At 44.7% G+C, this 15066-nt stretch overlaps 2 protein-coding genes across 4 annotated transcripts in view; both read left to right on the top strand.

Annotated features, from left to right (window-relative positions):
- Positions 1-8503, top strand: part of LOC308573480 (syntaxin-binding protein 4-like) — a 60343-nt gene extending 51840 nt beyond the window's left edge. For both annotated transcript variants that reach the window (XM_081170408.1, XM_081170409.1), the window contains exons 17-22: positions 720-908; positions 1189-1305; positions 1787-1836; positions 2282-2421; positions 5015-5072; positions 8386-8503. In XM_081170408.1, the coding sequence (XP_081026534.1) occupies positions 720-908; positions 1189-1305; positions 1787-1836; positions 2282-2421; positions 5015-5072; positions 8386-8494 (663 nt within the window). In that variant the 3' untranslated portion in view covers positions 8495-8503. The remainder of the gene's footprint in view (positions 1-719; positions 909-1188; positions 1306-1786; positions 1837-2281; positions 2422-5014; positions 5073-8385) is intronic.
- A 4819-nt stretch (positions 8504-13322) lies between these two features.
- SEC14L5 (SEC14 like lipid binding 5) overlaps positions 13323-15066 on the top strand; it is a 53070-nt gene continuing 51326 nt past the window's right edge. For both annotated transcript variants that reach the window (XM_081170411.1, XM_081170410.1), the window contains exon 1: positions 13323-13515. The gene's annotated coding sequence lies outside the window, so the exon portion shown is untranslated. The remainder of the gene's footprint in view (positions 13516-15066) is intronic.

Raw genomic sequence — 15066 nt, 5'->3', positions numbered from 1 at the left:
TACACAAATATACAACCTGAGCATAAGATTTGGGGGGAGAGGGTGCTCACAGCATTAACACCCGAACAGATCTTGCTTCTCCATTAGTCAAAGTATATCTTTGTGTCCAGCTTCCAACCTGCTTTTTGCACAGCTCTCTCTCACACACACACTGTGTATTGTTCTTCTAGGTAGCAGCTAGGTGAGTGCGGTGGAGAAAAGGCCTACGCATTAGCCTGGAGTGAACAATCTCTTAGATGTAGCTCTTGCAATTTAGCTAATCTTTTCGGGATGCTGATGAGGACACTTAAGTGGCCCGCTAAAGTCACTGTCTTACAAAGAAACTTGTCTGACTAGTATTCCTAATAGAATCCTACCTTGAGATTCAAACCCTGGCTAGGTATGGGACCCCAAGAATTGGAATGGAATTAGGGCATCATTCAGATTGATAGCCCCCCCTCCCCACCCAACAAAAGACTAATTCTGCCACATTGACAATGTCTGTTTTCCCTTGTCTCTTTTTATACCAGTTTTGTAAAACTTGAAATTTAGGCTTTGTGGGATTCTTAAAATTTATTCAGAAGTCCTAGGTTGTAGCTTACTTAGTTTGGGTATAAATCTGGCCCTCGTGATGGGGAGTTTTATTGATGGACATGTAAAGGATATGGTTTCAGGAAAAGGGAAGGAACTGATTGTTGTACTTTGGGAGTAACATCCCGCTTCTGTTCCCCCATTCCCAGAAGGCACTGGGCTTCCTCTCAGAGAACCGAACCCTGCATAACAAGCTGCAGGTAGCAGAGGTGTCCCAGCGGCAAGCCCACAGTGCGGAGCAAGATTACGAAGAAGTGATCCATTTGCTGGAGGCTGAGATCACAGAGCTGAAGACTCAGCTGGTGGGGAAGAAGACGAAACAGGTTTCAGAAGCAGAGGTCAGTCTGCAGTGAGAGGAGGTAATGGAAAATGTAATTTTCTGGAGTGTGGAGGCAGATGGAGTTGGTCAAGTGAGCCTATATGGGGCAAGACAATCTTGGCAGTCATGACGTTCTTACTGGGAAAGATGAGGAGAGGGATGGCAGCCCATCCTGCTGGCTGTCAAGTGAAGTCCTTGCCTCAACTCCCATGCTTTCTCCCATGGGAAAGCCTATTTTCCCAAGACAGCTCCTTCTGTCCCAATCCTTCTAACCTCTTCTGCTTCTCTCTCCAAAACAGAGTGATGTCCTAGAGCTGAAAAGGCGCTTGTCCCTGGTTGACGGGCAGTTGAGAAAGTCTGAGGTCACGCGGAAACGCCTGGAGATCCACAATAGGAAGCTGCTCTTATTTGTGCAGGTGATGTGGTACTGCCACCCACTCTCGGCCAACCCACCCCCTAAACAGTGCCCCAGCAGTCTCGGCTTTTGTAGCTGGAGTCAGTCAGGGCCCTGCCCTCTCAGGCCAAGTGGAAAATGCCTACAAGGCAGGAAGCAGGTCTTCCAGGATTGACCGCAAAATGGTCTCTGGCCCCTTCAGCAGCCTCAGCTTTCGTAGCTGGAGCTTTCCTGGTACTGACATCAAGCTGACTGGTCAGTAGTTGCCTGGGTCTTCTCCCCCCACCCTTTTTGAAGATGGGGACAACATTAAATGGCTTTGACTGACTTGTATAGATTGTTTATTTTGCTGTGGATTGACTACTTGGGATCAGAAGTCAGGGCACTGACTTGACAATGAGCTCAGCAAAATAAATAAAAAACTGCACCGTGATTGGTGTGAGATTTGTTCCTGTAATTCTGAAAGCCATTCCCCCCCCCACTCCATTTCTATTTTCACACAGAATGCCCATAAGCTTTTGAGCACATCTAGCACATTACCGGAGGAGAAGAGGTAAGAATGTCGTGTGGGAATTGTTCTTCCTCAGTTGCTTGTGCCAGGTGTCTTTGAATTGTGAGCATGCCTCCTGTTTGCCTGGATGGAGGGGTAGGGATGTTTGTGCATGCATAAAACCCCCTGGCTTTGGTGTGACTGGGATGTAGCTGACTGTACAAAGCTAAGAATCACATTCATTGATCTGGCCGCTTTTTGTGCTTCTTCTGCCCACCACCAACATGTGCCCCCCCCATGAAGTTGCCCACGAGGGCATGCAGCCCTTGGACTGCAAAAGGCCCTCCCACCCCCCTTAGTGTGGTGGCCTGCTTAAGGCAACCTAGTGAGTTTGTGTCTCAGATGAGAGTGGAACCAGGTCAGGGTGGTGGTGGCACTTCCCTTTCTTGTTTAGCATGTCCATCTTTTTTTAAAAAAAGGAAAACAAGATCTTTTTTTCTCTTGTAAGAGCTGACAGTCAAGCAGATGAGGATAAAACAGGAAGAACAACAGAAGCTCCTCTTCCACCTCCAGATCTTGCAGGCTTGTTGATAGCAGAGGCAAAAGAACTCTTGGAGCCCATCTCGTCATCTAATGCCACAAAGGAAGGTGAGTTCCTTGCAGCTTGGAGCTGGTTTATCTCATTGACGAAGAATTGGTACTGACTGCCAACATGCTGCTGGCACTGGTGGCCCATTGGAACTGGTACTGCAGAAGCTAAGAGCCAATGGCACGTGCAGCCGACTAACTCCAGGTTGCTCCACATCCTTCTCGGTCCTGAATTCTACAAGACACCAGCCCATAAACCGGTAGTAAGTGAGAATGGGGGTAGGTGAGGGTTGGCTGAGGGCAATTGGAGGCTGGTGGAGTAGTGTCATCTTAGCCCTGATGGACCAGTCTCCATTGGCTACTGGGTCAAATTTAAGGTGTTCCTGCCTGTTCTCTGAGATATTCCAGAGTAGCGTTGCAAACTGTCCCATATAACATCAATTTGGCAGGTGCAATGAAAGCAGCCCTGTTATTGTGGAATTTGGTGGCTTTGTACTTTAAGCAGGTGTCCTCTGGGTTTGGGTTCAGGCACTAGCTTAAAGCATTTTTATTTACACAAACGTAGCCTGCCATGTGACCCAGTTTTCGGTTCTGTCAATCTTTTACTTTTTATGTTTTTAACCTTTGATTTTATGAACCCTGCTTTGGTTAGATCATTTCTTTGATATGGTGGCATAGAAATTTATGTATAAATTTAGAAGTCTCTCCCTAGAGCAGGGGTGGGGAATCCCAGGCATGGGTGTCAAATATGACTCTCTGAGCCTCTCTATATGGCCCTCAGAACTGCTTCCTACGCCCAATGTTTTTGCGTGGCTGGTGCTGTGTTCCTTGAACTCTGATCATGCCTCCTGCTTCTCTGGATGGAGAACAGAGAAACTAGTCTACTCTAAAAGGGTGAAATTTACATTTGTTGCTCCACCCACTTTTGCCTCTGGCCCCACCCAGCACTGGCATATGTCACCCCACCAGAAACTTTTCCAGAAGGGAATGTGGCCCATGGACTGAAAAAGGTTGCCCATACAAACCCAAGAGGAGAAGCAGCTGAGATACTTGATGCATGGGCAGCCCATGTAATAGACATGGGGCTGTTAAACATGAGACACAAATCTCTATAGGCAATTTTGCACAGGGGTCTTTTCCAAGATCACTTCCAAGCAACTTGTTTATTAACCATTCATCATAATTATTTTTTGAGGAGGGAGGTTTCAATGACATCAGCTGTTTATTGAACATTCATTCTTAATTGTTTGGGGGGAGGTTATATGATGTTGCCTCCATCAATTGTTATCTCACACTTTTCTAATGCATTTCCCATACCTTATGAATAAGGGGTGGGGGGGATTTGGAAGGAAGGAAGAGGGTTTGTTGTAAAAGAGTGCCAAACCAATTTGAATTGTACAACTTGAATTTGCTAGTATGCGATTGAATCACCCACTGGAAACTAGTAACAGTCTGGAAGCATCCCAAGATTAAGTTGTAGCTGATTAAGACCAGAAGATCCCTCCCAGCCTTTAATCAAGGGTGCCCTGTCCAAGGTGCTGAAGCTATACTCATAGCCGCTGAAAGCCCTGCCCTTTCACCAGTTGCTGCATACATCTTTTGAAGTGGTTCTCCATACCTAGGACTTGAAAGCTGCTTTAGAGAAAAAGAAGGAACCAAACCAAGTTGTATAAAACTTCACAGCACATGTTATGCCCTGTTCTACAAAAGACGAATCATACAAATTGACTCAATTTGTAGGCAATGCACTCAAAAGTCCACTTTTAGAAAACTTAGTTACATCACTGGGGTTCATGTATTTGGGGTGAGTTGAGATTTAATTGATAAGCCAATAAATTTGAGGGCTTACTGCTGTTCTGAAAGTATTCAGCTTCCTACTCAAAAGTCAGCCTCCCTTTGAACCCTCTTTGTGGAAGTTCCTTCCCTGTAATGCAATTCAATGCCACTTGGGGGAGGGTTTGTGTATGAACACTGAAGTCACACTGGAATATGTGTTTGCACGGTTCTTTCCTTAAGTTAAAATCCTCCCACTCAGCTGACGCAGGATAAGAAAGTAGCTGCTCCGTTGCTCCATGTGTACACACACACACACACACACACACACACACACACACACACAGAGGAAGCCTGTGTCTCAGATGTATGAGAGTTGATGGCTTTGGCTAGTGGTGCAGCAAAGGTACTCTACACATGCTCAGGGGCATCCATTCTTTGTTGCCACACATATTCCAGGAGTCAGCTCAGGTACTGAGCCCTAGTTCTACCTAAGGTTTGAGAATAGGTGGTTACAGAACAATACTCACACACCTGCTTCATGGACATGAACACAACTGTACAGTGGAACATATATTCCCAGCTTTGACACCCTGGTGGAGCTTGAGAAGGGGCTTAGAGCCAAATGGGAGAGTGGGCCAGTGGGTTGGTAAGAGAGTGGGGTTGAGTTCTTCTGTGGCTTAGATTAAAATCTGAGCAGGAGAAGAACTTTGGGGGTGTGGCTATGTGTGCACCATGTTGCTGGTCACCTGACTAGATCCTAATTTATGATGTTCAGCTGTTGATTTAAGAACTGATAACATTTAATACCACATTAGACCTATTGTATATTGATGTGACTGTGCTTTCTGAACTTTTACTCTTTCACTTGGGTTGGCAGCTTTTCTGTATGACTGGGATGACTGTACAGCTGGTGACAGCACCCCTGACTACAAAGAGTGAGTATCCTGGCGCCTTTTCTTCAACAGGAAGCTTGTGAGCCATCTCTGGTTTATGCAGCTTCTTCAAATCACCTATCAGAGTCTCTGCCTCTCTTACTCTCCTGCCTCTCCAAAGCATATGTATCTGTTGCATGAATGGTGTGATAAAGAAATGTAGCAGCCAGGACTGACTTCTGAAATTTCACCAGGAAATCTAAAGCCAGATGGACTAGAAACTTACTCCCCCTTCCCCATTTTAAATCCTGTGCTTGCATAGCCTAGTTATGGAAATGAAGAAGAAATACTACCATTTGCACTGGACCATCTGTGTATACGGAGTTTTACAGCATAATACTTACAAATTTTGCTGTTCATTTATAACTGTTTTCTGCTGTTTAGCTGGATTTCTTGATGGTCTTTGTAGTTGTATTATTGAAATGTGTTCTTTTTGGTTTCTATGCTATGCCTTCGGCTTAGTGGCTCCTTTGTAGTGAGTGACCAATGTCCAAATAATATAAACAAACAAGCAAACAAACAAATAAAAACATTTGGTAATGGTGAGAGGGCAGGAAGGGAAGAGAGGCAAAGGTAACATGAAGTAAATGTGAGCTCAATGCAGTTACATATATTTAGATTCTTGCCATTGGAAATGAAGACCAGGGATTAGGTAATGGCATAACAAACCTGAGATTTCAAAGCACCAGGTAATGATCCTACAACCAATGGTGCTACATGGCAAGATTTCAGGCAGATGATGGGGGTCCCACTCAGCAGAATGAGCAGAGAGGCTCCCAAATGCAACAGTGCCAGCTCACCACATTTTGAAGTAAGTATTGCTACCAAGAGACAACTTCCCTGTAAGACCAATGAGTCCAGGGTCTGACATTACCTACCTGCCCCACTGCCTCTACTTGATTATAAGAACATAGGAATTTGCCTTATGCTGGGTCAGAACATTGGTCCATCTATTTCAGTTACCCCTATTCTTACTGGCAGCGGCTCTCTAGGGTTTAAGATAGGAATCTCTCCCAGCCCTTTCTAGAGATGCCAGAAATTGAACCCAGGACCTTCCACATGCAAAGCAGGTGCTCCATCACCCAGCTAAACACCATCCCCTAATCTTAGTTCTAAAATGAAAGTCTGTTTCCCCATCCTGCACCTCCTGCCAGTTATGTGAATTATTAAAGGCTCTTCAAAAATGTGGTTGAAAATGCATCCAGTTTATTAAAGATCAAACTCTTTAATCCTCTTCTTCTCATATCCGGATGATCTGCCAGACCACCCACAGCTTCCTAAAGCAGCACACCCATGTCATTTGTTCTGTCCCCTGAGACTTAGATCGGCTGCTTTCAGTTTGGACCTCTGAGATGATTGTTGATATGAACAAAAATTTGATGTGTGGGTGTGTGTCACAGACTATTAGAAACTGTGCACACTTCCAGATCCATGTTTGGGGTGGGGACTTGGCCAAATGCCCTATGCAGACTCTCCTATTCTTCCCAGGCCCCATTGACATACTTGCCCAGAGGGCAGAAGGACAGACAAGTGGAAGATACTGCTCCATCTTCCCTCACGCTTGCCACTGCTTGCTCTTTTGCAGATGGGAGGAGAATAGGAAGTGTCAGCAAGGAGGAGGGCTAGGAACATAGGCAGCTGCCTTACACTAGGTCAGATGGTCAGGGCCAATAATGCTTCTGAATGCCAGTTGGTGGAAGCCACAGGAGAGGAGAGTGCTCTTGTATTTGGGTCCTGCTTGAGGTTTCCTACTGTGTAAACAGGATGCTGGACTATTGAATCACTTTGACTTCAACCAGTTGAGCGTGTTTTGCACAGACACAAATGCATATCTTCAACCACAAGAGCTGCCACAAATTAAAGCCCAATGGTTGCCATTAATCTGATTTGAATTAATTTTATAATGAAATGATTTTAGAATGTTGTATCATTTTACTGTTGTTAGCCGCTCTGAGCCCGGCTTCGGCTGGGGAGGGTGGGATATAAATAAATTATTATTATTATTATTATTATTATTATTATTATTATTATTATTATTATTATTATTATTATTATTATTATAGATGGGCCTCTGGCCTGATCTAGCAGGACTCTTCTTATGTTCTTATGTTTATTGGTCCATGTAGCTCAGTATTGCCTACACTGACTGGCAGGGATTTCTCCAAACTCTACTTGGAGATGCCAGGGATTGAACCTGGAATCTTCTGTATGCAAAGCAGGTGATCTACCACTGATCTATAGCCCTTTCCCATAATAATAATAATAATTTATTATTTATACCCTGCCCATTTGGCTGAGTTTCCCCAGCCACTCTGGGCGGCTTCCAATCAAGTGTTAAAAACAATACAGCATTAAATATTAAAAACAGCTGCTTATTTCCTTCACATCTGAAGGGAGGGCGTTCCACAGGGCGGGCGCTGCTACTGAGAAGGCCCTCTGTCAGGTTCCCTGTAACCTCACTTCTCGCAATGAGGGAACCGCCAGAAGGCCCTCAGAGCTGGATCTCAGTGTCCAGGCTGAACGATGGGGGTGGAGATGCTCCTTCAGGTATACAGGACCAAGGCCGTTTAGGGCTTTAAAGGTCAGCATCAACACTTTGAATTGTGCTCTGATACATTGGATGGGGACTGGAAAGCTGTGGGCCTTGGCAGGTGCCTGTCCTAGTATGATCTGATTTCAGGATGCAAGGCAGGAGTTGCCGCACCATAGATAGTTGCAAGTAAGCAACTTCCTCCAACAAAGGTTGAGAGGAGAAAAACCTCTCGTTACCTGGTTTCTTCCCTGAGTGACTGGATGTGCTCGGGTCACCTGTTCTTGCTGGGTTCCTACATGAGGTTCAGTGCACTGGGAAATCCTCCTGCCCCAAAATCCCATGTTAATTAGTTGGTGAAGCTGACATAAACTGTTCCTAGATCACTTGTGGCATGATTTGGTGTGCATGCTTTAAGATCTAATGTTCTCAATCTGTTTTACACTGTTTTGAATTCTTTTAAATAATTTTTATTGACTTGATTAATATTATTGTGCTTTTAATTATGTCATTGCCTTTGAGACTATAAAGTGGGGTGTGAAATCCCCATAACTAAATAAATGAAACAAATAGTGCATCTGTAGAATCAGCAAAGTTGCACGGAGGGTAAACATCTCTACATCTCTTCCCATGAGGCCCATTCTCACATCAGGACTTCCTGGCTGTAAACCTAGGAGCTGAGCCAGGATCCCTTCCCGCTTCCTTTGTTCTTCCCTTGTGTTCTTTCCACTTCCATCTCCTGCCCCCAAACCCCGCCCCGGAGTGACGCCTGTTTTACTTTTCCAGCCATCTCCACCAGAAGACAACGTGGCCTCCTCCTCCTCCGAGTGAAAGCACCAATGGTGATCCGCAGCCTCCAAGCACCTCCAAGGGTCCCTCTGAGAAGCCTGCATAAGTCTGCAGCCTTGGTCTGCTCCTCCTATTCCTCATTTTGTATATTCTGAGCCTGGACACTGCTTGGGAGGCAGAAAAGGAGCAGCGTGCAGCTGATGAGAAGAACCCCACGAATGTTTCTCTTCTTAAGATGACTGACTCTCCTAACCCAAACGTCCAAGGCTTTAAGTAACAATTCAGTCCTCTTGGTGGCTACCTCTGGATTGTTGCACATGAGGCTATTCCCCCTGGATTTGAAGCTTCAGAACAAGAAAGAATACCTGGGGGAAAGTGTTGCCATAGGATGTCTGAATTTCCCAGGCAGAGGGCTGAAGAACCAGTAGCCTATAGCAACAAGAGCAGCAGCCTGCTGCTGAGGGGCTACCCAGAGGCCGTTTGCATTTCTTATGAAAAACTAAAGTACATTTTTCAGGCTATAGGGTGTTGTAGTCATTTGTATTAGGTCTGCATAGCTGTCTTTGGATGAATCTCTTGTCGATTGTAAAGACGTATCTGAACTGTGTCCCTTGATTAAGGAGAAGACAACCAGATGGTTGTATCGTAGATGTCCCTGAAAGAAGATGTACAAAATATTGAAAGCAACACGGAGCATCAGATACTGTATTAAGACCGAGGAAGACTTCCCAGCTGGCCCATCTCAACGGCAATTCATTGTAAAAAGAATAAAAATTGCAGGGGCAGGCTTGGGAGAGGTGGGGAGAAAATAAAAATTAGGCAGTGGTTTTCATGTGATTAGCAAATAATATGGTAGAGCAATAATGTGAGAACACAGTTTTGTCAAATAAAATGACGATACAGCTTTTGAGATTGCTGAATTTGCAAATGAGTGTGCTGTTAGTTGGCTGAGAGTCTCAAGAAAAATGCAAGAAAGCCTGGGGCAGGAGTTTCAAATGGCCCAGTTTGTAAGACCTTGATATTATATTTGTATTTTAATAGCTTATTTGTAAGACTCCTTCCCAACCCTTCACCACACAATCCCTGAGCAGCTTACAACATTACAGTATATAGTTAGAGAAACAGATAAACTCATTGCAATTTTTTAAAAATGTGTGAAAAAATCAAAATGAAACAGAATAGGATGAATTTAGCAAAAGATGTGGGTCCCGTTTCTTAAATATAAGTGGTTGTGAATATTCAAAATTGCAGACTTCAAACTCTTTTTTTTTTAAATGATATTTATTAAAATTTCAGAAACAAAAAATTACATAGTTAAAAATAAAAAAGACAAGGGAAAATATAGGGGGGGAAACATACAAAATACAAAATATAGGGAAAAAAGTTAGAAAAAACACTTAAAAACAGATTAATCCTTCCGTATCTTACATTTCATTTCCTTGCTTCCCTGACCTCCTCTCACCTCCTTTTTTTGTATTCCAGTTCAATTGGTTAATTCAGCAATTCCTTTCCCTCTTTGTTTTTATCTTAGTCCTTTAACTTAATATTTTATAGCTTTAGATTCTCACCTATTAACCGGCCATTTTTTCACACACCTTTATGACATTGCTGCTAGAACCACTTAATTTCATTCTAACATCATTCTAACATTCATTAATTTTACAATATTTCTGTAAATAGTCTTTAAATTTCTTCCAATCTTCTTCCACTGACTCTTCTCCCTGGTCTCGGATTCTGCCAGTCATTTCGACCAGTTCCATATAGTCCATCACCTTCATCTGCCATTCTTCCAGGGTGGGTAGATCTTGTGTCTTCCAATACTTTGCAATGAGAATTCTTGCTGCTGTTGTGGCATACATAAAGAAAATTCTATCCTTCTTTGGCACCAATTGGCTGACAATGCCCAGGTGAAAGGCCTCTGGTTTCTTCAGGAAGGTATATTTAAATACCTTTTTCATTTCATTATAGATCATCTCCCAGAAAGCCTTAATCCTTGGGCACGTCCACCAAAGGTGAAAGAATGTACCTTCAGTTTCTTTGCATTTCCAACATTTATTATCGGGCAAATGATAACTTTTTGCAAGCTTGACTGGGGTCATGTACCACCTGTATATCATTTTCATAATATTCTCTCTTAAGGCATTGCATGCCGTAAACTTCATACCTGTGGTCCATAACTGTTCCCAGTCAGCCATCATTATGTTATGTCCAACATCTTGTGCCCATTTAATCATAGCAGATTTCACCGTTTCATCCTGTGTATTCCATTTCAACAGCAAGTTATACATCTTTGACAAAATCTTAGTTTTGGGTTCTAACAGTTCTGTTTCTAATTTTGATTTTTCCACCTGGAAGCCAATTTTCTTGTCCAAATTGTATGCCTCCATTATCTGATAATAATGAAGCCAGTCTCGCACTTTGTTTTTTAATTTCTCGAAACTCTGCAATTTCAGTCTATCTCCCTCTTGTTCCAAAATTTCCCAATATTTCGGCCATTTGACCTCCATATTGAGCTTTTTCTGAGCCTTCGCTTCCATCGGTGACAGCCACCTTGGAGTTTTATTTTCCAGTAGGTCCTTGCAGACTTCAAACTCTGGTGGTTTCTGCATTTGAATATATCAAATCTTTTCTGGTGTACCTTTGCCACTAAAACATACGCCAACAGTTTTCGGCTCGATCAATGGGGGTGCAATGCTGTTTCATGTGTCCCTAGGCCACACAGCCTCTTGAGCCACACTCCCCATCAGCCCTGCTTCATATCCTCCTCCCTTTGGGTGCTCTTTCTCTTTCCTGAGGGAGGAGCATTCACTGATCTAAGCCCCCGTATCACATCTGCAAACATAAGACCAACCTGTTGAGTCAGGTCAATGACTCATCTAGTCCAGCATCCTGTTATCACAGTGGCTGACTAGACACCTGTGGGAAGCCTGCAAGCTTGACATACGTTCAAGGGCAATCTGCCCACCTGTGATTCCCAGTGACTGGTATTCAGAGGCATGATTCCTCTCACAGTGGAGGTAGAACTAGACTGGGATTAAGGTTGTATATATAAAAGAGTCTCAATTACCTGTAGTGTTTACACACCAGCTTGTCCTTCTCCTTCCTAGGCTGGAGACAGTCAACAGTATTTAAGAAGGACAGAAGCATAATTTTCCATTGTGTACACACTCATTTCATTTGTTCCATTGTTGCCCCTTGCAGAAGAAGTTCTGCAGGGTTTGTCTGTTTTTAACCGGGGTTTCAAAAACCTGCAACATTTATTTGCAGACAAACAATAATGAGACAAAAGAAATATAGTTGTATACAATGAGAAGCCATGCATTCAATTGAACTTCCTTCCCAGTACATAAAAACAAGTATTGTGGCACATGAATGGCCTGGTTCACACACAATGCCAAACCATGGTTTATTAAACTGTAGGTAAGTTATTTCGTCTTTGTTTTTGAAAGCCACCATCATTTGTTTCATCATCCAAACCTTGCCCCACAGGTGAATTGTGTTTTGTTTATAGCCAACAAACCACTATCTGAAATCATGGTTTGCTGTTGGTTTACAAACCATAGCTTATTTCTTTCTTTCTTGGCATTATGTGTGAACCCAACCCCCTAACCATGGTTCGTTTGGCCACCGTACCCCAGATGCTCACCAACTACAAAAGCATGAGTTAAGAACTGCTTGAAAGTAGAAGAAAAGCCATAGTTTGTCTGTGGGTCCACTTGAGGTTAGTGTTGCGGATGAACCAGGCCAAAGACTGACACATTTATTACAGCATAAGCTTTGGTGGAAATGGACTGTAGCCCATGAAAACCTAAGTCATAATATACTTATTTTTAATGTGCCACAAGATATGCTGTTCTTAAGAAGTTGTCTTTGTTGCAACAAAGCTTTACATGACTACCCCTCTGGAAATTCCTAAACAGTATGGTTCACATTTTCAGAAAGGACATCTTCCGAGAAGCAGGAATGCAGATGATTGTCCAGAAAACCACCATCCCACAGCAACTGATAGCTTTTTCATAATTCAGCAAAGACGTTTAAACACCAGCTGTAGGATTTCAGACAGGAAGTCTCTCTTAACCCTTACTGTAGATGTCTAGAACTGAACCCAGGGTCTTCAGCCTGAAAAAAGGAGTTGCTTTACTAGATAGCCAGCTGGGTGTGGTGGTTTGGGTGTCGGAGGAGGACCTGACAGATCTGGGTTCAAATCCCCACTTGGCCATGAACCTCACTGGTTGATGTTGAGCCGGATCACACTCTTTCAGACTCGCCTACCTCACAGTATTGTTATGGGGATTAAATGTGCATAGGAGCCTTTGGCCCCTCAATAAAATATTTGAGGGGGTCACCCCCCCCCCCAAGTTCATAGACATTGCCATTCAAATGTTGTGCGTGTGCCGTTTCGTGTAATCGATTGTGTGGGGCATGACTCACCTGCCTCCCCGCCCCCACCTCCTTGAATATTTTATTCAAGTTGGCATATGAGCCATGTATGCCCACGTTGAGGTCCTTGGGAGAAAAATGTGGGTCACAAACGCAATAAAATAAATAAGTACATCCTTCTACTGAGCTGTGCCCCTTCCCAAGCAAGCTCGCTCTGGGTTGCGAACCTTCCGATCGTTATATTCATTGCTTATCACACGCAGCGCTACGGCTGCTCGATCTAATTCTAACCTACCACCTTCCCCAGGACAGAGAAGGGGCGGGCTTTCTCGGAAGATTGGCAGCCGGTGGGCGGAGTCCGCCAAGCCGCCTTCGCTGCTTGTTCTTCTCCTCTCGTAGGTGGGCGTGGCCCGGCCGCGCGCAGTGGGCGTGGCGCTTAGCCGCGGCGGCGAAGGGGAGTCAGTTGTTCAAGAAATCGCAGGGGCGCGGGAGCCCGCAGCGCGTGCGAGCTTGGCGGGCTCTTGATTGGCTGAGGCGCGCCGGCCGGCCTTTTCGCCGCCTTACCCCCTCCCCCCCCCATCCTCTCCCCGCTTTTCCTTCATTTGAGGGGAACCGTCGCGCTGAGGTAAACTGCACCTTCCCACCCTTTTGTTCAGGACCAGGAGGATGGCGGCGGCGCCGGCAGAAGCGCTGGGTCTGGGTCTGCTTGCGGGCTTTTATTTCGGCTTCTCCTTGGTGTGAATGATGGTGAGTATCCTCTGAGAGGGGGGTGGGAACCGGGAGGCCGGATATCTTTCCTTTTCCTCCCATGGCTCTGGTTGAGGGTGCTGCCGCCCCCCTTTTTTTAAAAAAAAAAACCAAGCCTTGTGTGCTGCCGACCCCTCCCATTTTGACAGGCCTAGGGTGCTCCCCACCACCACCTTGACAAGCTGAGGGCGCTGCCCCCCCCCCATTTTGACAGGGCCACCTCTTTCCCCCCCTAGCGACACCTCCTTCCCCCTCGCGTTTATGGCGGAAGAGGGGGGTTTAAATAGTCGAAATATGCAAGAAATAATCCCGAATAGAAATACAATTCCAACTACAGAAGATGGGCATTTTCTCTTATCTCAACTCACCCCCCATTATCCCTTCACCCCAGCCACCAATGGGGCTCAATACATTTTGTCTGCATACAATGAGAGTACATTTAAAGGCCGTTTTTACACACACACACACACACACACACAGTGTGACAAGAACTATAGTTTGCTGGGAATTGTAGCTCTGTAATGGGGTAAACTCCCCCCCCCCCGGATTCCTTAGAAGCAGGGGTGTGTGTATGCAACCTCAGAAGGCTTCAGAAGGAAGAACCATTGGGAGCTTCACTCCACCTTAGCAGTTTCTAGGTTGTAAAACTGCAGGTTGCCCCTGTAGCGAATCTTCTATGAGGCTACTAATAAATGCAATAAATAATCTCCTCCCTTTCCCCATCACAGAAACATAGGAAAGTGCAGTGCTTTTTTTCTAAAAAAAATGTTTAGGGGTACTCTCATTTTGACCCAAGAAAATCACCATTTTATAGTTCAAATTGGGAAAAATAAATACAGTAAATGGACAAATGGACAAAGGTTCACAAAATGTTTAGAGGTATGTGTACCCCTGCGTACTCCCAGAAAAAAGCACTGGGAAGGTGCCTTATACTCTGTTAGACCATTGGGCCAAGTAGCTCAAGTACTATCTACAGTGACTGGCAGCAGTTCTCTGGGGATTTCAGGCAGGGGACATTCCCAGCTCTACCTACAGATACTAGCTGTTGAACCAGGGGCTTTCTGCATGCAAAGCAATTGCTTTGCCGCTCAGCTATGGGTGCTCCTGATGAACACAGGAATCCACCTGATATTGACTCAGACTCATTGGTCCATCTAGCTCTATATTGTCTACATGGACTGGCAGCAGCTCCCCAAGGTTTCATGCAGGGCTTTCTTCCAGCCATTCCTGGATATGTTGGGGATTGAACCCCAGGATCTTCTGCATGCAAAGAAGGTGTTCTGCCACTCAGCTGCAATAAGCCCTTCCCCATCTCCCTATGAAAAGAGGTTTTGTGTGTGTTTTGAGGCACCATTCAAAGCTGGCCACCTGTCAGATTCTTAGTGGAACAAGGAATTTGACAGTTGGCTGGCTTTGAATGATGCCTCTTGCACAAATACATGTGCTCTCACCCACCCACAAACCGTCACTCTTCTCTTTCTACTTATCCTATGCGGTGGGTCTCAGTGGTAGTGCGCCTGCTTTGTCTGTAGAAGGTTCCAGGTTGAATCC

Source organism: Podarcis bocagei (assembly GCF_964188305.1).
Source record: "Podarcis bocagei genome assembly, chromosome: 14".
In the NCBI taxonomy this organism is placed as follows: Eukaryota; Metazoa; Chordata; class Lepidosauria; order Squamata; family Lacertidae; genus Podarcis; species Podarcis bocagei.
Note: the sequence above shows the minus strand (reverse complement) of the source record. Positions and strands in the feature narration are given on the sequence as shown.